This window comes from Talpa europaea, assembly GCF_964194135.1.
Source record: "Talpa europaea genome assembly, chromosome: 16".
NCBI lineage: Eukaryota > Metazoa > Chordata > Mammalia > Eulipotyphla > Talpidae > Talpa > Talpa europaea.
In genome coordinates, this window is record NC_140084.1 from 19,242,978 (window position 1) to 19,268,332 (window position 25,355).

Below are 25,355 nucleotides of genomic sequence, written 5' to 3' on the forward strand. Positions count from 1 at the left end.
ATTGACTTATTAGTTGAAATGGCAGGTACAATCTGTTTAACTGAACAAGGACCATGTATTCATAAGATCGTAATTCAAAAATTTAGTTCATTAAGGTTTTATTGAGCAGTGTGTGCTGCCTAAGATTCCATGATTGACACTGGGAAAAACTAAATAAGCTCTAAGCTCTAGAATTTATCTTAGAGGTAATTTAGACATGCAACAGATAAATAAAACTCTCTGAGAAATATTCCAAAATGATCTACTGCAGAAGTTCAGAAAAGGGAGTAATTGATGTCTCCTTCAGGGAATCTGGTCAAGTTAGCAGGACAGAACATTTCAGTTAATCTACAGGGTTGGATATGTGTTTTAAAGGCAGCAATAAGAGAAAGATGTACTAGGCAGAGGAGAAGCATACTCTCACTTGTGTTGAACTTTGCAGTTCAAATATCTTGGTCAGCAAAAGTAGAAATGTGCAGAATTACAAGTACAGCAATTCAAGGGCATCCACCTGTACCAGATATTATTTCAGACCAGGTCTAAATATGGGCTTTGTCCTTGCTCAGTTCATTCGAGATAATCCAAGAAAATCATCAGGTCTCAGTTCAGCAACCAACCATCATAAGCTGTCCACATCTCTCTCTAAGAACAGTCAAGAGACCAAATAGGAGACCAAACATCAGCTCAGAAAGAAGACTCAGTTATCAGGGATCTGCAGCTGGGACCTGTGTGTAGCCAACAGCTCCTGTAACAGGAGATGGAAAGCATCATCTTATACACCATAGCAAAAGAACCAATCAAAAAAATGAAAGTGTGCTTACAGAAAAATTATCCTTGGGCTATGACTATATTTCATGAGCATTTTCTTTTTTTGCCATCACGACTCATGATTTCAATTTTCAGGACTAGGAGATTCTGCTGAAGCCCAATTTAAATCCCTAGTATAAAGAGTTTGTGCTTTACAGGGATGAGTCAATGCAAAGTCAGTCAGTTGGGGTTTAATTCCCTTAGACTGACCACAGTTATGTCCTGGGAGGGGCCAACTGGGCTTCACACTTCAATGAGACTGTGCTAATCATATATGATATTTTCTTTTATTCCTGATCAACCACAGAAGTAGATGCAAGACTATTGCTCAATTTGCACTTGAAAATGATTACTTTTAAATCAGAGTTCTTAATATCTAATTTTTAGTTCAGAGGAAAAATTGCCCATGACTTTGAAAGTCAGGGCCATGCTCAAGTATTTTCTAAGTTGCAAAATTAAAATTCCTCTGAGCATCTTTGAAAATAAAAACTCTTAATCTTGTCCTTTGAATGATGTCAAAATTGTGTGTGCCTCTAGAGAAATATTGATATAGACTCAAATCAATACATCTCCACTTGTCACTGGTTTTCTATGTACCTTGGACAAGTTGCTTAACCTTGCTAAGGTTCACTTTTGCTCAACAAAAGTTAATATTACCATATAGATAAATGATGCAGTTGCCTTTTTTATGATTATAAAGAAGTATTGAGTCTAACAATAGTGAAGCATTCCTACACATATGTACACACAGCTAAAAACCTACTAAAACTCCGGTAATAAGAATATATGATTGCTAGCAATCTCATAATTTGGAATTTCTTGTAACCTATTACAATGCTGGTCTTTTCATCTGAGTATTTTCTAAGTTGCATAAATTAAAATCCTTTTTGTACCCCTCAAAAATTCCTAGGAGATTTCAAGATTATGGAGTTGCTACCATATATAGCATAGAAAATTATGCCAGCTCATATTTAAAACAATTAGTATAGACTTGCTTGATTAAAGTAATTCACTGTCTTAAACAATTACAGTAGAGTTATAATGCAAGGTTCAAGTGATTATCTCACCAGCACAACCAATACCCCCATAATTAATAGGGGCAATCTGACTGTGTGCATAACAACTCCCTTCTCCCTAATTTCCACTTGTTTGACAGGGTTGTTCAAGGAAAACCCTTGAAGTAGGTCGCATCTGTAGAATTTAAATGGGAAGGACATGCTAGGTAAGAGGGCTGCTATTTTACAAAATTCAAAAGCTAGAAAGTTGGTTAACTGTTAGTGACCAACATGTAATAGGATTTGACCTAAAGCATATGATTCTAATGGAAAAAAAGAAATTAGAAACGTTATCTCACCTCCAACTTGAATATCAGGCTCAGAAGACAGAGGAGACCACACTGCAAGAAGAATCATCACTTCATTTTGTTTATTTCTTTTTGCAATAAATATCCACCGAGTGTCAAGTCTAGCTATCTTAGAGGTAACCCTTGATGCATAATATTTCATAATGCCTAGTCTAGAATCATAATCTAGATGGAATGAAGGAAAATGAAATTGCAGGGCAAGAACCAAGTTAGGTGACTTGGGATGGTCCAAATGAGAAATGATACTGACCCCAGGATCTGGAACTCAACAGTAGTAAGTAGCCTTGTGACTAAACTGAAGAGCCTGATCTCAAGAAATATTCTTTATTATTTTATTGGTTGTTTTAGGACTTACAATATATATCTTTGACTTATCACAGTTTGTTTTTAAATATTATAGTACTTTACACATATTATAGGAAGTTTACAACACTATAATTTCCCATCTCCCAGCCTTCACAGTGATGCTATTATATGTTTTATTTCACTACATGTTGTGAACCCCAAAATTCATTATATTTCTAAGCAATATTTTAAGCAATCAGTTGCCTTTTCAATATATATGAAGTCATATTTCCCCACATATTCACTCTTTTTGTGCTTTTGATCCTTTTGTGTTGATGCATATTTTCAACTGATAATTTCCTTTTAACTGAAATACTATTTAACATTTCTTACAGTACTATTCTGATGGTAGTGAATTCATAAACCTTTTGTATATAAGAAAAAAATCTTCATTTGACCTTCAGTTTCAGAAAAGATTTTCTCTGGGTTTAGCATGTTAGATTGACATTTTTTTAGTTTGAATATTTTAAAGATTTGCTCCACAGTTTTCTGACTTGCATTGTTTCTGACAAGACATCTGCTGTCATTCTTATCTTTTCTACTCTATAATGTGTCTTTTTTACCATCTGCTCTTAAGATTTTATTTTTATTACTGGCTTGAAGCATTTGGATTTTGATAAGAAACATTCTGAGGAGTGAATCAAGAGAATTGTAGGAACAGATAAGATGTGAACACTGGGAAAAGAGGTAAAATAAATGTGAGCCTGCACAAATTAACTGGATGTGGTAATTGCTTCTTGAGCCCATTGCTAATTACCTCTTCAGGGAAAGGAAAATATTATTACAGAATGTACCCTAAAATAAAAGTGATAGCTATCATCTGAAAAGCTACAGATACAGATTAATGTGGTGTGTGTACACCATACACACCTTTTATACGTACATCGACCCTTTGATGTAGGTACTATTATAATCTCCATTTTATATATGTTAGAACACAGAATGGTTGAATAATATTAGCACATATCTAGTGACAGAGCTTGAATTTGAATGTATGCCATTAAATTGATAGTCTTATCTTTAACCACTATTCTAAATTGCCTCTTGGGGGTAAATGGCAGCTGCACATGCTGATAGCAAGGTATTGTCATAAATATTCCAAATTGGAGAGGAAAAAGGATGCTATTTCTTGGATATAAAAGATGTTACTTTTAGGGTAATGACTTCCTGTCTTCCTCTGGCTTAGTTATTGAAGTTCCTTCAAATATAAAATTCCCCTAATATTGGAAACTAGACTTCTATTAGGCACTAGTTGGACTACTGAGTTCCTACTCACTGTTTTACCCAGTATGTTTAACAGAAGACAGAAACTTCCGCAGGTAAAAAGGAAGGAGTTCACAAACATGTGTGAACTCATATATGAGCCTGACCAGCATAAGAGAGGAAATAACCTGAAAATTTTTCTATTCTTTTATACCTTAGGTAGGTCAAATACCCTGATTATGATAGCTATCATTCAGTGAGACTCTTCTAGAAGTTAAATGTTTTATTTCTGTTACTTTTAGTCCTTAGAATAAGAACCACACTGTCAGTATTCTAAACCTTAGGTTTCTTTTCAATTTAAACTGTCCTTTGCAAATTTCGTAACCTCCCAATGCCTCAAATTCTTTGTCCGCATCATGAGGTTAATAATAGTGACCACCAAAATGCTGTTTTTAGGATTAAATGATGTGGTTAATCTATAAATTGCTTAGGACAGTGCCTGGCATATGGCAAACCTTCAGTAAGTGTGAGACTCTGGTATTATTTTCTTTGTTATTTCCTTCTAGCTGAGCATTCCCTTTTTATCCAGCCAATCTTAACTGTCCTTCAAAACCAAGTTAACATTCAGTCCCCCACTCTGATCACTTCACTAAGGCACAATCTCTTTTTCTCCTAACAATCAGTTAATACTACCTAGCATCTCCTTGGATTGTATTGTTCCACATAAACTCGCTTTGACTTCTCAATTAGATTAAGTCATCATTCACGCAATTCATTTGTCATTTGAGCACTTGCCAAGTGCCAAGGATTGGTCTGGTTTATCAGGGTTACAGTGGTAAATAAGAATGATAAAAAATAAAATCCCTGCCCTATGGATCTTATGCATTATGTGGGGACATACAAAAAAATAATATAAATAAATGAAATGTGTCATGTTAGATGGCAACAAGTGATATGGATACATATAAAGCATAGAAAGGAGATAAGAAGTGTTGGGAGATATAACACAATTTTGAATGTTGGGTCAGGAAATACTTCACTGAAGTAAAAGTATAAGCCAAAGAGGTCCAGGTGTGGAGTATTTCTGAATGTGGGGTAGTAAGTGCAAAGACCTGAGGTAGGAATGTTTATGGTCAAAGAACATGAGTGAGATTGGTATGACTGGAATGTAATCAGCAAAAGGCCAAGTTAGTAAGAGAGAAGGTTAGAGGATGAAGAGATTGGATAGGTTGCATAGGGCCACAGAGACCTTATAAGGATCTTGGCTTTCATTCTGATAAGATAAAGAACTGAATTTCCTAAGTGAAGGAACAACCAAGGCAGGAAACCTGAATTATAAATGCTGAACCAATACTGCCACAATGTTTGGAGTTGAAAAAGCAATTCTTACATTCCTTACAGGACCCAGTGTGGAAAGGATTATCCCATTCTTTTCAGAGTTGAAGAAATTGATGCTTAAAGAAGGGCAGTAAATTCCCTAATACCATGTAATACTGGTGACAGAGGCAGAATAGAATCCAGATTCCCCAACTTCCAGTCCAAGAGGTCTTACTAAAGCAAGCAGAAGCTGAACCCCACTCCTGTCCCTAGGTTGAAACCAGTGGTCTTATAGCCATGGGCAGATGGGCACAAGGTGAACTTCAGCTCTCACCCATCTCCTCCAAGGGCCTCAGTGTAATGCACAACCTTCCCCACTATGCATAGTGGCCTGACACCCCTTCGTGCATTTTTTTTTCTTTTTGCATTTGACACATTGTGTAACAGTAAAGATCAGATTATAATACTGAGTAAATTGTGACTGATTGAATGCTTTCTCATTTTCATTTCCCAAAGTGATTAAAACCTTCTATAGATCTGCTCCTGGTAAAAGACATACAGAAAGTTAGTCCACAAATTTTTATTGAACACCTACTATATGCCAGTATATGAACTATGCTCTGAGGATTTAGCTACGAAACATTGACAGAAATAACTGCATTTGTGAGGTTTAAGTTCCAGTAGAAGAGAAAAATAATAAATACATCAGAAATAAGCATATGAAATTGTTATCTTGCAAAGAGCAGAGAAATAGAGCATGCAGTGCTTCTGTCACTTTTTCAATGACAGGATTCAACAATCCTGTCTTGCTACCCAACGTAGCAAGACAAGTCAGGCTTTGTAGAGAAAGTAGATACTGAATAAATATTAGAATGAATTGAAAGAAATGCTATGGTAGTCAGAATAAAGGACCCTAAGATGCCCACATCCTTACCCTTGGAGCCTATAAATGCTACATTACATGGCAAAACATACTTTGCAGGTATTATTAAAATAAGAATTTTGAGGGCCTCCCTGGTGGTGCAGCGGTTGAGTGCTGGGCTGCAAAGCTGCCTGCAGCCTCTGCAGCACCAGTTCTATCCCTGGCCACCAGGTGAGTGTCCCACATGGCGTGCAGACCTCTCCTGCCACCCACTGCTCCCCTCAGCAGTGTACTTCATCAGTCTGCCTGTTCTGTTTCCCGCTCTGGTTCTGGTGAATTCTCTCACCCTCCTGCACTTCTGACTGTACCCAGTGCTTGTATAAATAAATAAATCTTAAAAAAAAAAAGTACGAATTTTGAGATTGGGAAGTTGTCCTGGATTATCCCAGTGGGCTTGATCAAAGAGGGAGGCATGAGACCAGAGAGATATTTGAAGATGGAGGGACTATGAGCAGAGGAATGTGAGTGGACTCTAGAAACTGGGAAAGGCCAGACAACAGATTCCTGTCTAGAGATTCCAGAATTAGCATACCCTGACCTCTCCTTGATTTTAACTCACTGAAACCTTTTTGGAATACCAGGCCCTGAGAACTGTATGATAATACATTTTTGTGGTTTAAAGCCACTAATTTCATTGCAAATTGTTATGGCAGCCATATGGAACTAATATAGCCACTCTCTAAGTATTAGAAGAAGAGCAGCCAGGCAGGGGGAACAGGAGGTGCAAAGGCCCTGAGGTAGAATCTGCCTAGTGTACTCCGGGGTATCAGTGCAATTGGACCAGGCCAGTATGAGACAGGGGACTTGAGGTAATGGGGCAAGAGGTAGGGGTAATCACATGAGGCACTGTAGACCAGTAAAAGGACATTGGTTTTACTCCAAGTACTAGGAGGCCCCAATGGAAACAGAAGAGTGATGTCATCCAGTTCATGTTTTAATAGGAGCACTCTGACTGCTAGGGGGATGGGATGTAGGGGGCAAGGGCAGGGGCTGGGGAATCAATTAAGAGGTTTTTTTTCTATAATCCAAGCCAAAAATGATGTTGGTTGGGACCAAGTGGATGGTGGCAGTTGAGAGAGGGCAGGGAAATCAGAAATAATACATTTCTGGATCTATCTCAAAGCTGGAGCTCACAGACCAGATAAAAGTTCAATGTGATGCATTTAAATGTAACTGGAAGAGCTCCTGATTGCAATTTTTGTGGCAATTAAAATTTTATTGTGCAAAGATAGCACCTGCAGGAAACCTGGGGTAGAGTAGGTAACAGTGCAGGCTCCTAAAACAAGCATCTGCATTCATTTCCTTGCTCCTCCACTTATCAGAAATATGTCCTTAAGCAAAATGTGTAACTTTTCTGTCCTCAACTTTCTCATCTGTAGTATGGGAGTCTAAAGGTCTCCATATACTGGAAACTATGTGAGTATTACAGAGGAAAGATGTTTGCAAGACATAGCGTCCAACCCAGTCAGTGCACAAAAGGTTCTCTCATCACCTAGAGTTCATTTCTTTTCAAGGATATTTTCCTATTTGCAAAATGCTTGAAGAATTTAATGTGGAAAAAGATTTGAAACAAATGAAATTGCTCCCCTCCTGCAGGGCAAGTTCACAGGATAGCCTGGATGCCCACATATTTCTCTTGGTCTCATAATAGATTTTCTGAGCTCCATTTTCAAATAATTGCTGCGTTTGTCAATCCTGACTTTGAAAAAGGAGACTGATCCTTCAGTCTTTTAAGGAAGTATGAGTATTACGTGGCAATTGAATATTTATAACATGCTCTCCTAGTTTTCTTTTTTTTTTAAACAGTGGTTGTTTTACCATCCTCACATCAAAGCCGCTGGGCCCAGAGAAACCTCAGGTGTCAGAGACTATCAAATGTAGTCTTCTGTTTTTCTTTTGCCTAGTAGATCTGACATACTTTTGAACCTTTAAAGACTGCACTAATCAATGATGTGAGGAGATATGTGACATCACATGCATCATTGTGAAGACAAACTTTTTAATGTAAACTGCATAATGTGTAATAGAGGCTGAGGCTGAATTAAAAATGTGAGGGTCTGTCATCCAGCAAAAAAAAAAAAAAAACAGGACAAAGGGAGGAGTGAGAAACTAAACAGGCTGATGAAAGATACTTTGCTGATCAGGCACTTCACTGAAGAGAGCTCCATAAAAGGGAGATTATTGTTTAAGTGGGTTAACGTAACCCTGGTGTCTTAATTAAAATGTCTTTAACAAAAGGGGAAAAGGAATAGTACTGAAAGTTTGGGAGGCTTCAGTAAGAGAGAAGAAATTTACATGGGGGAGGGGGGATAATAATTTAAGTTAAATGTTGAGAAGAACTCCCAAAGCAAAATAATCATGAATTTCAATCATAAAGGATATTTAAAAATTGGTTGGAAAAAGGAGGCAATTGACTTTGGCACCCAGTATGGAAAATAGCTTTCTAATTTTAGTTTGCAGCCATAACATCAAGAAGTTAATGACCAAAAGCAAAGCAAGTAGATAAAAATGGCAGGAACAAGGATCTCAAAAATAGACCAAATCCAGAGAATGAGGTTTGGTAATGACTACTTCCTTTTCTCCATGCCAGGACGCTGCTTTACATTTCCTTCCTCTGTTGTTCTGTCTGAGACAAGAACATATCCTGTTTAAGGGGAGGTTTAAGCTCATATCTGCTCTTGAGGAACTTTTGTTTGGGACCCTCAGTTTCCTATGTCTCCATTAGGTTCCTCCTAAAAAGCGGAGTTTACCTTAGAGTAGAAAAGCAAAGAAGACCCTGATTTTATATTTGATAAAGTTGTACACTGTTTTTCTGTGTCCATCCTGGAATGACCCAGTGACATTAGTCATCATGCAGTCTCTCTTTGGCCCAGCATGTGTGAAGTCAAGGTTCATTTTAGGAGGCTGTGCCATCAGGTCCACAGCCAGAGCTGTCTTCTGCAAGTTAACGAGGTTAATTCCACTGCAAGAGATGGGAAAATGATTATGTGTCCCTTCCTGATGATTAAATGCATCAGGTGTTATGTGTAAATATAGGGATCTATTCTTCTCTGGGGTTGCCCTCAGGAGTGAAAAACTGAAAAAAAAAAAACTCCTTTGGAAGAAGAAAAGAGATAATATTATTTTGTCATCTGATATTAGATAGCTGTTATTAAACACACAAACATTTATTAAATAGATAATTTTTATTAAAGTTAAATAAAGGATGCTTGCATGTACATACAAATGGGACCTGGCAAAAGAAACCTGAAGTTAACAGAAATCAGCATTTAACCTGAGCTGAGCTGAAAAATGACACATGGAATATATAATAGGTGCCTAGTGTCCTCTGTGTGTGGTGAGTGTGTGCCTGAATGAGTGTCTCTGTGTGTGCCTATGTGCATTTCTGTGTCTCTGTGTGTGTCTGTGTGTGTCCATGTGCCCCTGCATGTCTGTGTGTTATCAGTGGGATGTGGAGGACTACAGGTCCTGGGGGTGAAGGAATACCCTATTTAGAGGACTAGCACAGAGGAAGGCAGAAAGTCATGAAAGAGGCTGGCATGTTCCGACAATAAAACATGGTTGGAGGACCTCCCCGGTGGCGCAGCAGTTGAGCGCTGGGTTGCGAAGCTGCCTGCAGCCTCTGCAGCGTTTTATCCCTGGCCGCCAGGTGAGGGTCCCACATGGCACACAGACCTCTCCTGCCATGCCCGCTGCTCCCCTCAGCAGTGTATTTCATCAGTCTGCCTGCTCTGCTCCCTGCTCTGGCTCTGGTGAATTCTCTCACCCTCCCACACTTCTGACTGTACCCAGTGCTTGTATAAATAAATAAATCTTTTTTAAAAAAAAGCATGGTTAGAACTAGAGGAGAAGTGATGAAACCACCTGGGAATGCCCTGCTATATCAAGGTCAAATCTGTCTTCATGGTGATTGGTGGTTTGGTAATGTGCCATATGATCTTTCATTGTTCATGATCTTTGACCCTGTGGACGTACTTGTGCTAGTGCATTGTAAGGAATCCTTATTAGAGAAAATAAGCAAGCCCACAAGATTTTATACACAATGATATCTTACATGCATTTTATTCATAATAACAAAGAATTGGAAACACCTAACCATCTGAGCATAACGACAGGGGAATGTTGAAATCCGTGTGGCTGCATCTACACGATGTTTTGTGCAGCTACTAAAATTATGTTTACAGAATTTGTAACATAGAAGGGAAGGAAAGTTAGCATTTATCATTTGGTTCAAAAAGCAAGATACGAAATTGTTCAGGCCCTACAGTTTCAACTTAAGCAAAAATTGTGGAAGGAAAGACACTGAAATGCTATTCTATTTGGCTCATACAAGACAGTGTATATATTTGTTTTTCTTGTGTACCATAATATATTTTCTAAACTTCCTATACATAAAGTGATTATATTTAGAATCAGAAAAGAAAATAAATTTTATAAAATAGGTATATTCTGGCATGGTAATATAAGCCCACTAGAGCCCACTCTCCAGATTGCTAAAAGAAAAACTCTTTGATCCACACATGCATTTATGCACATGCACAGGCACACATGTATACTGAACACAAGCAGAAAAAAAAGAAATAATATCAGTTTGTCCTCTGCATAAAATGCAGGCACAAACAGACACACATAAACACAGACACACCCACACCTGAAAATTGAAGAACACGCCAAAATGGGTAGATGGGTGGGTTATGGAGGGAAGTCAGAACTTGGAGAAGTGTGACCTACAATGGGCAGTGTCCCTGGTTTATTTATTCTTTCCTGGATTTGCCTCTGAAGTAGCCTCCAGCCAAGTAGCACATAGTCAGCCTTGCAGTTGCAAAGATGTCCATAAAATCCCCAACTTTCTGGGCAGAGAAACAAGAAGGAACTCCTGTGGGGACAGCTTGAAAAGAAGAGAGCAGAGAATTAATGCTGTCCTTTTCTAGGTCCATGGCACATAGTAGGTGTTCAATAAATATTTGTGAATATTTATGACTAAATTAATTAAATTTTAGAGAAAGATTCTGCTTTTTAGAATGACATGTATGTCTCCCAGGAAGGCCAGTCTAACTAGCTACCTCTTAGCATGGGATCAATTGTGTTTCTCCACCAAACACCATCGTCATTGATTTACATTTAGTGTTTTCCATCTGAGACACTGGGAAACTCTTGTGTTTAAGCACTAGAATTCTTTTCAATGTGTTGAGTGTTCATAATCTAAGAGGCTCAGGAACTGAAACTCTGAACGTAGCACCAGAAATATGTCTGTCAAAGTGTGTTGATTCTGAGGCATTCATTTAGCAAGTGATGTTGTGGTAATAGTTATCTGCACTCACATAATTCATTCTCTCCTTTGACACTGTCTCTCTTTCTACCTCCCTTTAGCTTCCTTTCCCACCCCAGCTGTATAGTTATGGTCACAGATGTGAAATATTCAGTTGATACAACTCCATTCTCTAGTGAGCTCATAGTTAAAGAGGAAGCCAGAGGCCAGGAAGGATCTAAAGGTCATCACACACATTACTTCCTTGGATTTTGGAGACTCGGTTCCAACTACCCATATTTTCTTTTTTTTTTTTATTTTTTTTTATTAAATAATAAATTTTATTTTTATATTCCCCCACACAACTGCACATGCCCCATTCTGACCCCAATCCCTCCCCTCCCGGCCCCCACCCCCCAAAAAGTGTCTCTGCTTCATAGTTTTTTGTTGATTTTGATTTTCACTTTCTTATAGTTATTCTTTTTCCTGATCCCTTATTTAAGTTTTCTAGATTCCTGCTATGAGTGAGACCATCCGGTATTTTTCTTTTTGGCTTATTTCGCTGAGCATGATCCCTTCCAGCGCCATCCATGTTGCTGCAAATTGCATGTGTTTATCTTTTTTGAATGCTGAGTAATATTCCACGGTATATATGTACCACATCTTCTTGATCCAGTCATCTATTTTTGGGCATTTGGGCTGTTTCCAAAGCTTAGCTATTGTAAATAGTGCTGCTATAAACATAGGGGTGCAGGTGTTCTTTGGAATTGATGTTTCTGTGTCCTTTGGGTAAATACCTAGGAGTGGAATTGCTGGATCATATGGAAGCTCTATGTTTAGTAGGTCCAGAAATCTCCACACAGCTCTCCATAGTGGTTGGACCAGTTTGCATTCCCACCAACAGTGCAGGAGAGTTCCTTTTTCTCCACAACCTCGCCAACATTTGTTGTTGCTAGTTTTTTTAATATGTGCCATTCTCACTGGTGTAAGATGGTATCTCATGGTAGTTTTGATTTGCATTTCCCTGATTACAAGTGATGTTGAACATTTTTTCATATGTCTGTTGGCCATTTGCATTTCCTCTTCAGAGAAGTTTCTTTTTAGCTCTTCTGCCCATTTTTTGACTGGGTTATTTTCTTTGTTGTTGAGTTTCATCAGCTCTTTGCAGATTTTTGTGATTAGTCCTTTATCATTAGTTTTGGGTGCAAAAATGTTCTCCCAGTTGGTGGGGTTTCTCTTTGTTTTTGTTATTGTCTCTTTTGCTGTGCAGAAGCTCTTTAATTTGATGTAGTCCCAGCTGTTTATCTTTGCCTTCACTATCACTGCTTTGGGTGATGTGTCTGTAAAGATGTCTTTGATATGCAAATCACGTAGTGTTTCACCTATATTTCCTTCTATGTATTTTATGGTTTCAGGTCTTATGTCTAGTTCTTTAATCCATTTTGAGTTGATTTTTGTGTATGGTGTGAGGTAGTTGTCAAGCTTCATTCTTTTGCATGTAGCAACCCAGTTTTCCCAGCACCATTTATTGAACAAACTTTCTTTGCTCCAATGCATAGTCTTTGCTCCTTTGTCAAAGATTAGTTGACCATAAATATGTGGGTTTATTTCTGGATTTTCTATTCGATTCCATTGGTCTGTATGTCTGTTCTTGTTCCAATACCATGCAGTTTTGATGATTATGGCTTTGTAGTATAGTTTGAAGTCTGGGAGTGTGATGCCTCCATTTCCTTCTTTTTTTTTTTCAGGAGAGCTTTGGCTATTCGGGATTTTTGGTGATTCCATATGAATTTCATCAATAATTGTTCTATTTCTTTGAAGAATGACATTGAAATTTTGATTGGAATAGCATTGAATCGGTATATTGCTTTTGGTAGGATGGCCATTTTAATAATGTTTATTCTTCCAATCCATGAGCAGGGGATGTCTTTCCATTTCTTTGTGTCTTCTTCTCTCACCACTGCTTTTCAATATAATACTGAAAGTCCTAGCCAGAGCAATAAGACAAGAGAAAGACATACAAGGAATCCAAATAGGAAAAGAAGAAGTCAAACTATCACTATTTGCAGATGATATGATAATATACATAGAGAACCCCAAAAACTCCACAGAAAAACTAATTCAACTTATCAATCAATTCAGTAAAGTGGCAGAATACAAAATCAACATGCAAAAGTCAGTAGCCTTCCTATACACAAACAATAAATCTGAAGAAGAAGAAATAAAAAAAACCATCCCTTTTATTATCGAAACAAAAAAAATCAAATATTTGGGAATAAATCTAACAAAAGAGGTAAAGGACCTATACAAAGAAAATTATAAAACAACTACCCATATTTTCATCTCTTTTCCCAGTCACAAGTCCAGAGAGTAACACCCCTTCCACATCCCTCCAGTGAGCTATCTGAGTCAGTATTCTTCTCGGCTCCTGGAATCCCCCCATGGGAACTTGCTAGTTAATGCTCCATTCAATAGCTGCCTTCTCTTCCCTGCCTCACTTTCCCATTCTAACCCTGATCCCAGGGTTTCCTGGGATCACCTACCAAATAAACAACTTGCTCTCAAGTCTTTAGCTCATGGTCTGAGAAATGCAGACTAAAAATGTTGAGTTCCGAGTTGTTATGAATCCACTTTCCAGTGGGCTCAAGTAGAAATGGGAAACAAAAATTAATGAAGAAACCACACATGGTTGAGCAGGTAAAATGGTGTGATCATGGCAGGGAGTGTGATAGTAGAGGGAGAATGGATTCCAGGGAAAATTCCCCCTGTGGAAGTACGTTTGGGAATGTAGTATGGTGGCAATGAAATAATCCATTCACAGGGTATATAAGTGCCTCACCCTCCAACAGTTGAGAAAAGAAAGACAGGAAACCATGTTTTGAGGGAGGAGTGGATGAGGAGAACAGGATTCTCAATCTGGTTCCAGGCATGTTGAGTTTGAGGTGTCCCCAGGATAGACATATATCATTTACTGTGACACTTCCACAGGGGACGCAAGCACCAATAAATACCCACTGAATTGAAAAGAAATGCTTTCCCAAGTGTGGATTTTCTAACCAGGGCTTTCATTCAAGACCAATCACACGTTTATGAGCTCACACAGACCAGAGAGCATGGATCTAGGGTACGTGCTCACATATCTAGAATACATACTCAAATTAATACAGCTGTTGAGGCAGGAGTACATATGTGTATTAGAAAAACAAGCCCATCTGTAAAACTCTGCAGGATGCCTCCAGGTGTTCAGAAGTAGCTATTTAACATGAATATTTTATCAATGCCAGAGCAGATAGAGGGAAATTGTATCTATTACATTCCCATCACCGTCACACGTGGCTGAATGGACCTCTGACTGAAGAATCTAAATATGTTTAAAACATTTTTCACTTCCATTGAAACTAGCAAGTCCTGATTTGTGTTGTTATTGCTCCTGCTAGATTCATGAAATATTTTAGAAGCAACTGCAACTTGGATGGAGGTGTAGTTTGGCACATTTGCCTCCAAAGCATATGGTTTTATTTCTAAACTCACAATTCAAATATGGGTAAGTTGACCTTTTAGAGCAAGTAATGGAATAAGTGTGTGAGGGGGGAAGGGGAGTTGTTTCTCTTGTTTTTAAATTTTATTTTCAAGTTCAAATTTTCAAATGTAGGGTTGGCTTTAGGGTATCATGTAACAAGAAAGAAAATCTGTTGAAGGAAATGAATGCTCCAGGGATAGCCCCTCAGCTCCCATAGGGCAGGGTCAAGGCAAGATCAGGTCCTAGACTTTTACTTAAAACCATTCAGAAACTGCCCTGGTGGCGCAGCCGTTGAGCGCTGGGTTGCAAAGCTGCCCGCAGCCTCTGCATTGCCGGTTCAATCCCCGGCCACCTGGCGAGGGTCCCACATGGTGCGCAGACCTCTCCTGCTGCCCGCTGCTCCCCTCAGCTGTATATTTCTTCGTCAGTCTGCCTGTTCTGCTCTCCGTTCTGGCTCTGGTGAATTCTCTCACCCTCCCATGCTTCTGACTGTACCCAGTGCTTGTATAAATAAATAAAAATAAATCTTTTAAAAAAATAAAAATAAAACCATTCAGCAACTTTTTGTGCTTCTCAGGGCTCAGAACAATCCTGCTCTGCTTGACTGCACTGGCTGCATAAGGTCTGACCTCTCCTCCCCTTCCAGCCTCTTCTAGAGCTTCTTGGATCCTTATTTGAGCTCCAGCCCTTCTGGTCTTTATTCATCTTCCTTCTCTGTGTTTCTCAAATGCCATTCCCTGGGCCTGGAACTCTTCCTCCTCCCCATCTCTTTTTTACCTGCATGAATTCCACTTCCCCTTCACATTTTTACTTGATTGGCATTTATTCCAGAAAGTAATGGTCTTCATGCTGAGTAACCCAAGGGGCAATTTAGTTTGTTCTCTCATAAATGCCAAGCACATTCTCTTCCCTTCCAATGAAATTGTTGGTCCAAGGTCCCTATCTTATAAAAATCTTGGGTCTAACTTTCTGATCACTATATACATCTGTGCTACTTCAGAGTACTTGGAGATATTTGTAAAGGTGTATTTAATGGGCTTGTCTTGATTTTAAAATATTCCAAGGATGGGGCTTTCTTTTTTCCTACTTTGTTCCTTATTTAGCCACTAACACAATACCTAGTCCACAGAAGGTGATTAATAAATATCTGTTAACTAAACAATTAAATACTTAGACGTAAAGAACCTAACTTTTATCCTATGATATAATATCATAGGATAGCACATGATAGAAGAATGTCTATGCACACTCAGAATCTAGACGGAAAGGAAGGTTACTGAACTTTAGTAGGGAGTCAAAGAAGACTTCTGGGAGACTCAAGGATGTGGAAGGGTTAGTCAAGTGGAGAAAGTGAAGAAGGACAGTGAGGCAAAACATGTGTTTGAAAATTACTGTAGATCATGAAGATGGAGTATTGGCCACAATGGAAAGAGTTGCTGAATGTTTATAGATCACAGGCAGGCTGAGCCAGTTTAAAGGCAACACTAGAATAATTTAAGGACAGCAAAATGGAGAGTCCTAACTGTTTGGACAGAACACTTAGGCAGTGGGTGGAGATGCTATCAAGACGGAACACAGAGACACTTGCTAGATGCCATCAAAAAAACCCAGGATCATATCAACAAACCATCACAACTAGACTTCCATATGAATCCACAAAACACCCCTTCTCCTGAGTTGATAGTTTCATGTTTTTTATGGGAATCTCAGAGAAGTAAAGACATTACACAATTTTTTTTCTCTGATAAGCTCTCAGCCTTGCTTAGCTTTATCTCATGCATGTCAAGGACAAATTTGAGTCTCAGCTACTATATTATATCAAGGAAGTGAACAACTCTTGCTCTTAAATATCAGTCTGTATTAACATTTGCTTTTGCACACACTGTTCTGGTGAAACTGAGTTTGGAGCAGAGTATTTTTCAGTGTTGTAGGGCTTTGTTCCCTTTTTGGCAATAGTAAATAACTCCAGAGCTCTCTTTTAGCTTTGCTTATTTAATCTGATCTAACTTTGGGTCTGCTTCATGTCTTCTGTGTTTTTGTATCTTCACTATTTAGTTTTCATTTATTCACACATACAACTAAGCTGTATTTGCTGTATGAATCAGTTAAGACAGGCCAACAACTGTAAAAATACAATGATTAATAACAAACTGATCTTGTTAGTAGGTATCTACACAAATGCATAAATTCAGTGATTCAGGCTTTGCTTCTCTAGTGCTCCACCAATCCCTAGAGTCAGAGACAGACAGATGAACAGACGGACTTCCTCTGCCAGAATTCTCTCCTAGGCAGGAGTTTTGGGTTATGTCTTAAGGGATGAAATGGTCTCTCCAAGAAGAAAAGGAGGTAGGAAGGATTTCCTAGGTAGAGGGAATCATGAATTCTTAGAAAAAGATGATTTAAAAGAGGGTAATATGTTAAGAGTGAGAGAGGGAGAGGGAAGGGAAGTCCTCAGTGATTAGCAGTTGTATATCTGTGGGATATGTGTATACACACATGTTGGGGGAAAAGGGAATGTGATGGTGTGTTAAAGTGATTATGCGTTGATGGAAGATAATAGCAAAAAGGGGTATTCTATTTAACCCTTTATGTCTTACTGATGGGTAATGTGATTACATTTTTAAAAATCATAATACTGTAGTAAATACCTCTATGAGTGCCCATGTGTACATTTTGTTGTTTGCTTAAGATGGATTCCTAGAAGTTCACTTACTCAGCCAAGGAGCATGAACACTTTTAAAGGCTGTGAACACATACACTACATGGTTTTTCAGAAAAAAAAATCAATTTATGTTTTTATCCTTGAAAGATAAATCACTCGTTTACCAGGTCTTCATGAGTATGTGTGCTTTGTGTGTTTAATATTTCCCAATTTTATAGTCAACAGATTGAACTATTAAGATAAGGTAGAGATATCTGAGGAGGAACTTTAAGAGCATTTTATAAACTAGAATGCTGATAAAGTAGGGAGACATATATAGAATCCATGTCCAAAAGGATAGTTCTAAGAACAGGTGATGTTTCACTGAGAGGAAGGAAGACACATGGAATGTAAAGGTGGGAAAAGCAGAAACACCTCTCTGTCCTCAGATGAGGGCACCTGAGGCCAGAGATGACATCAAGAGGCCAGCCTGCCTTCCTAACCTTGGTCACATTGGAGGTTGCATCCTTTGTCATCGGAACCAAATATGACCTTTATGAAAGGGAGGAGAAGGTTTTAAAAGCTCTTTCTGGTTGCTAGACAGAGAATTTCTGGAGTTAACTCAAATTGTTAACTCCCTTGATGAAACCTTCTTTCTCCGTTGACTATTTTCTCTGTGTGTTTATTTTTTTATTTTATATATTTTACATCATTTTTCATTTTTGCACAATGTATGCATTTTCATCTTGGTTATAGTCCCCATACAATTCCCATGCCCCTTGCTTTGATCCTACTCCCTTTTCCAGTTTGCAATAACATGGATGGAGCTGGAAGGGATCATGCTCAGTGAAATAAGCCAGAAAGAAAAAGAAAAATATCCGATGGTCTCACTCATGACAGGAATTTAGAAAACCTAAATAAGGGACCATGAAAAAAGACTAATAAAGTAAAAATCAAATCAACAAGCAACTATAAATCCATTGACTATTTTTACCAAAGACATTTCATATTTACCCTAAACATACACAACAACAGAAATGACTGGAATAGTCATTTCGTTGTGGAAATGTAGTACTTCCACAGCGCTAATCATTTAGATACTCCATTATTGGACCTTCATTGAAAGGTTTCTTATTTTGGCCATCCCCAAAGTACCTGATACATTACTTTCATTATTGCAGAAATTTTTTCTGACATCACTGATGATCATTTCTGGGAAAGCATATGTGAGTGGAGAGTTTTGGAAACAGTGGCTTGCACCCGCTTTCTCCCATTTGTCTACTTGTGGCCCTGGAAAAGTATTTGTGGCATCATTTACAATAACTGACTACACTCCATCCTATAAAGCCATGAGCCATCGTCCTTCCCCCACCCTACTTTGTAATGAGCTCCAATAACAACCCCTGACATACCATGAAATGATTATCAGTATGAGTAGGCCATTTCCACATCACCCCATTTATTGTCAGCATAACTCTCTCATAAACCTGCAACAGATGACTCTGCTTGACTGACACTTGGCCTTCTGATTATTGGGAAAAATAGATATTTGGAAATGAAGCCCACTTAGTATTTTGACTCTCCAACCTCCTAAATTTGCTGCTGTAAGTTTGGTGTTTGTTGATTCTTTCTTACAGGAGTAGACAAACTTCAACCCCCAGGAGATAATAAGGCAAACTTTTATTTTTTTTAATATTTTATTTTATATAATTCTTACATCATTTTTCATCTTTGTACAATGTATGCATTTTCATTATGGTTATATTCCCCATACAATTGCACCCCCCCCTTATTTTGACTCTAGTCCTTCCTCTCCCCGCTCTTCCATCTCCCCCCTCCATAGTGTGTCTCTGGTTTATATTTGCTTGTTGATTTTGATTTTTACTTTGTATTGATTAGTCTTTTTCCTGGTCTCTTATTTAAGTTTTCTAAATTCCTGCTATGAGTGAGACCATCCAGTATTTTTCTTTTTCTTTCTGACTTATTTTGCTGAACATGATCCCTTCTAGCTCCATCCATGTTGCTGCAAACTGCATGTGTTTATATTTTTTGAATGCTGAGTAATATTCCATTGTGTATATGTACCACATCTTGATCCAGTCATCTATTTTTGGGCATTTGGGTTGTTTGCACAGCTTAGCTATTGTAAATAGTGATGCTATAAACATAGGGATGCAGGTGCCCTTTGGAATTAATGTTTCTGTGTCATTTGGGTAAATACCTAGGAGTGGAATTGCTGGATCATATGGAAGCTCTATGTTTAGTAGGTCAAGAAATCTCCATACAGCTCTCCATAGTGGTTGGACCAGTTAGTGAAGGCAAAGATAAACAGCTGGGACTACATCAAATTAAAGAGCTTCTGCAAAGCATAAGAGATAATAACCAAAACAAAGAGAAACCCCACTGACTGGGAGAAAATTTTTGCACACAACACTAATGATAAAGGCAAACTTTTAATCTCATCCCAAGCACAGCAAGGCTGGCTGAGCCCTGCATTTGATTGCATAAAAATGTAAAATGTGGGCAGGTAGCTTCTTCATTCACCCAATACCACGACTGCCTTCTCTGCCCCCCTTCCTCAAGCCCAGACCATCCTGGTCTCCCTTGGATGAACAAATGTCTCATTTGGCTCCTTTCATACCAAGCTCCTTCTCATTGGCTCTTCTGACACTTGGTCCTATGATACTCTTAAAGCTGTTCTTCATCAGTTACATATTTGTCATCAAGCCCAGTCATCTCCTTATATATTCAACCTGTTGAAGGGGATATCTGTGTTGAATAAGTGGCTTTGAAATTGAAATTCTCTTTATTTTTCTGGTTCTCTTCTTTTTGCCTACCAACCTTTATATGACCTCTGCTGACAATCTAGATACCTATCAAAAGGTTGAGATCCTCCCCTTTTTCGGAGTGGTGTCAGTGTCGACATCACATTCATCTCTCCTTCCATAATTACGTACCCTCTAGAAGTCTGTTTAATGTTCAGTGGCCCCTCAAAGTCAACAGGTCTATGGAATCCAGTGTCTATGCCCAGAGCTAATTTTCTTTTTGCTGTCTTTGCCCTTCATCTGCAATAATAACACCAGTAGGCAGAGAGTCTGAGCACAACCTCTCCTTCACCCTGTCTTCTTCTATAAGCAACTCTTGAATTGGTCACATTCTCTTCATCCCTACTATCTGTCTTGTCTTTCCTTGAAGTTGTGGCTACAACCTGGCTAAGGTAAGGGATGTCACCCAGTGGATTGATAGATACAAATATACATACCAACTCCCAAAGTTGCACATAAACATGGTTATACACATATGCCTTGATATCACACCACATAAAATCATCAGTCATATGAGATATATAGTTCCTTCTGGTTCCAGGCACACAGAAGACACCAGTGAACTCATCACTGCTGAGCAAATTAAAGGTAGACCCAGCAGCAAATAGAGATAGGCATTTGTCAATCATGAGAAATATACATGTAAATTACATAGACAGAAGGAGTGTCCCAAACACAGAAACACAGTCTTGGGCAAATATACTTTGAGGCTTCTCTCATTGGGGGACAAATGTAGAGCTGGAATCTAGAGGATATACTGGCCCCTATCCTTCTTTTACCAAACCCCACTGCATGTCTGGAGGTATCTCTGCAATTGCTCACTTCCCCGATTCCTCTTCCAGATTTCTGTTTCCCATCCTGAGACCCAGAGCTTCCTGCTTCTCTCCTTAGACATATTAGACACTGGTGTTGACACTGTGGGCTGGTTGCCAAGCTTCTGGGTTGCTGTGAAACTCAGGAAAATAGACTGCCTGCTGTGGATTTGACCAGCTGCCGAGCTAGGGGTCATAGGAAGTAGGAATGGTGGGACCTGACCATTCTGGACACCCATGAGTACAAAGATAACATCTGTTCACAGGCTTGAATCCACAAACAAGCCCTTTATTACAAACAACAGCAAATTTGATATTGACAATACAGTATGCTTCCTCATTGCTTGAGATACAGCTACACACACATTGTTGTAATGAACCAAAGCCTATGTTGCTCTATTATAGAGCTGAATCACCAGTCCCTCACATTTATACAGGACTTTAAATCTGCTCAAAGTGCTGTTCTAGACATTCTCTCATCTGAGCCTCAAGACTTCTTTTATTGTAAATGAGCTTCACATATCGCATGTATTTTGCATATTTTCTATCCTCTTGCCATCCCCTAAAAAAACAACAGAATCTTCATAGACATTATACATCAGTGTTTTATGAGTATTCTCATGCTGCATTGCATTGTTTCTCCTTGTCTTTTCCCTTCTCTTTTCTCTATGCTGTGTTTTGCTTGCTTGTGCTGGGTTATTATTGTTCTTTGGATTGTTTAGCTGGTTTTTATTTAATCCTTACTTTTTCTTCTCACTGTCTTTTCCATAGACACATTCCAGTTTTCTGTCTTTCCTTGAATATTGAGTCTTTGAATATTGAGTCTTCTTAGAGACCAAATTTTTTTATTGTTGTTTTTGTTTTTTTAATTTAGACTCATCTATTGAGATTTTGATATTATTCGAGTACACTGAATATAATTTATATAAAACAGAAGATGCCCAATATGATATTCTGTATTTTCTTACACATTTTATCCTATCTTCTCATTGCTAGTTAGGTCATTTGGAACAACTTATATAGCCTTTCAGAACTTGATATTCATCACTGGTTAAGAAAGGTTATTTACTTAGGAGCTTTATGTGAGCATGAGGTGACACATGAAAAGTACCTAGCACTCTGGCCAACACAGGCTTGCTCTACAGTTTTATATAATGGCACCTGGAGATGATGATTGTGGTCAGAATATGGTCTCCATAGCCCCCTTATAGGTAACTAACCAAGATTATCCCCCATTGATATACCCGAGTTTAATCTTACCCTGAGGGTGAACATTTAGCTTGTTTTCCATTTTTGCCCTTTACAAATTATATATCACTCAGTATCTTCCTTTGTACTGTTTTGTTCTTTTTTCGCATTTAGCTCCAGATGTATTCCTAGGAGTAAAAGTACAGAGTGAAGGGATATATGCATTTGTAAGTTTGTGTTAGATAAATACTGCTCCGTGGCTTCCCACAGGGACACCATCAGTTACATTCTACCAAAATCAAGGGAAAGACTATAAGTTTCTTTTGTCTTTTTGGTGTTGGGAATTGATCTTGTTTCTTGTTTGATATTTGTTATATGAATTTTCCTTTAAAACTATGTGACTTTATATATAAATAATGAGATTGCATGTTATAAATGATGGGAGTTTACTTACAAGGAGATAGGTGAGATTATAACACATACAAACACACACACACACACACACACACACACACAGATTGTGGGGTCTGGGGGCAATGCCCATTTTTCCGCTATCATTTCTCACAGGATTTTGGTTGGAACCTATAGTCCAAAGTTTGAGATGCTTACTTTTGATGTATGAAAGTAATTTTAGTATGTGAATTAAATGAGATTGGTTTATATGTTAAAAATTATTTTCCAGTGTCAATTCTTTTTTGCTGTTCTGACCAGATCAAGGAGAAGGTCTAAGCTTGGTGCTAACAACTTTTGACACCCCCTGAAGCCCTTTCTTATTTCCCTGTTAAAAAGGGGAGCTTTTTCTGAAAGTTTCAGGCTCAAATTTAATAACATCATTTGGTCTTCAGAATGTTTAGTTATATGTTTTCCTACTTTTTGTGGATAGTGTTACTGACACTTTATTTAAAATAATAATGTTAAGTTTCCTCTTTTTCATGCTCTTTTTGAATTAAAAAGGTGATTTATAGATTGGGCAGAAATCCTGGGGTGTTGTTCCAAAGACTGAGGTGGGGAAAGCATTCCAATAGTCAACCTACTACTACTAACCATAAATGATCTTGAGTAAACATTGACTAAGAGCCTCCCTAATACCTGACATAGCTTGGAACTGTGCAGTGGCCCCTTTATCCCTATTCATTTGGGTGTGCAAGGCCTTTGCAGCTGGCCGTGAAGAGAGTTACTTATATCCTGTGAGTGCTGTAGGTTCCTGGCCAGGTGAGTAATCTCCTCACCTGGCAGATTAAAAATGAGAATAAACAAGCACTGTGGGATGTATAAATCAAGACTGACATTGTGAATAAAGTGATTCAGAAGATGGGATTAAATAGGTTAATGATAGTCATTGTGAATCACAATGTCAGCTTTAGTATGATTCCAACAATGTACTTACCAACGCTAATGAGGTTTGATAGAATAAAATTAACAATGTCCAAACAGCCCTATGCTTTCACACAAAGGAGCTGTATTTCAGAACAGATGATGTATCCTTTCTGTGGGGAATTTTAGCCAATTGATTTTGTTTTCTCCTTTACAGGATATATTTAAATTCGCCAGAACTTCTCCAGTCCCAAGACAAAAGAGGTCCATTGTGGTATCTCCCATTTTAATTCCAGAGAATCAGAGACAACCTTTCCCAAGAGATGTTGGCAAGGTAAGTCCGACAAAAGGCAAATGGCAAATGCCTGCTTTTACTTAGAGACAAGTACACATGAGGGAAGCTGACTGCATCTGTCTGGGTGACCAGCTGGGTTTGTTCTCAGTTTCTTGTTGATCAGAGAACAAATGTTCTTCTCAAGTAAAGAATGTCAAAAGATCATCAAACAATAATAAGAGGAAGACAGTCACAAGGACATCTGGGTTATAAGCATTTAGGCAGAGGCCTAGAGAAAGAATGGGGCGTATCTGAGAACAAATGTCTGGCTGACTGCCATGAGGTGAGAGAAATAGAGTGAAAAGATGGAAGTCAAGTAAGCGGGATAGCCATGTGGGCCATGGAGCCATGGTGAGCAATAGGGAATTCATGGTACATGCATGCAGAAAGAAGCTTCTGGAAAGTCTCCCAGGTGTGTGTGTGTGTGTGTGTGTGTGTTTTATAAGATTTCTCTGGCTACCTTCAGGAAAGGATTTGTGGATTTGTGGGAACAGAACAATAGGGAGGAATATGCACCAAATAACTTAAAAGATTTTAAAGTCATCTGGGCAAGAGGTGAGGGTGACTTTGACTATCAGAATTCTATTTATATTGGAAAAGAGGCACATATTCACTATCCTGGTAATCACCTTATTTGTGATTTTAAAGTGCTACTATGCCAAAGATGCCTTTCTTTAAGCAAAATCTTACAGGGAGTCCAGGATATGATGCAAAGTGCAACAGGGCTGCTCTGAGTGGGCACAGGGGTTACTGAGCTCTACCCCTTTGGACAGCCCTAGCTACCATGATGGTCATGTGTACATACCAGATTCCCCAAGTCAAAAGACTGTGTCCCCAAATCTCTTGTGTCTTTCCGAAACATAAAAGCATCTGCCTTATACAATCCCTTGTTCTCAACCCTCAGCACCCAATTAAAATACATATACTAGATTCCACCCTCAGAGATTGACTCAATAGATCAGGGGTAAGGTCCAAGCATCAATATTTTTTAGAAGATTCAAGGCAATTCTGATGTGCAGCCAGGATTAAAAACCACTGGTGTGACTCAGTCCTACATCAAGAGTGGCTACAGATCAGCAGCCTTGCATGACCTCATGGTTTGCTTAAATGCCACACTCCCACCCCAGAACCAACGAGACAGAAACTCTTGGGATGAGGTGAGGAATCTGGGTGATTCTGAGACACACTCAAGTTTACATAGATCTAATCTAAAATATCTTCTCTAGTCCTACCTACCACTGACATTTAATACTTTGAGTACTGGATTTTCAACTTCTTTGAGTAGATTATGACAAGGGAGATCATATATCTCAGTTGTCTGAAAATTGCTTGTCTTGACATGATTATTAGCATATTTCCCCTTAAATGTGTCCAGATTTGGACAATAAATTATGTGGTCATCTCACAGTTGCCTCCAATCTCACGCATTTCTATACCACTGGGTATGTCTGAGTAGACTCACACGCCTCCTTCTTCAAGATGTATAGGAGTCAATAAGCATGCCAGCCAGCGAGGAACATTCTCCATCATTTACTTG

At 38.6% G+C, this 25,355-nt stretch overlaps 1 protein-coding gene across 1 annotated transcript in view; it reads left to right on the forward strand.

Moving 5' to 3' along the window:
* The window catches only part of CDH13 (cadherin 13), a gene marked incomplete at both ends in the record, with an annotated part of 945,642 nt that overhangs the window by 429,545 nt on the left and 490,742 nt on the right, over positions 1-25,355 (forward strand). Inside the window, one exon of the mRNA XM_084256718.1 lies at positions 23,702-23,818. Within this exon, the coding sequence (XP_084112844.1) occupies positions 23,702-23,818 (117 nt within the window). The remainder of the gene's footprint in view (positions 1-23,701; positions 23,819-25,355) is intronic.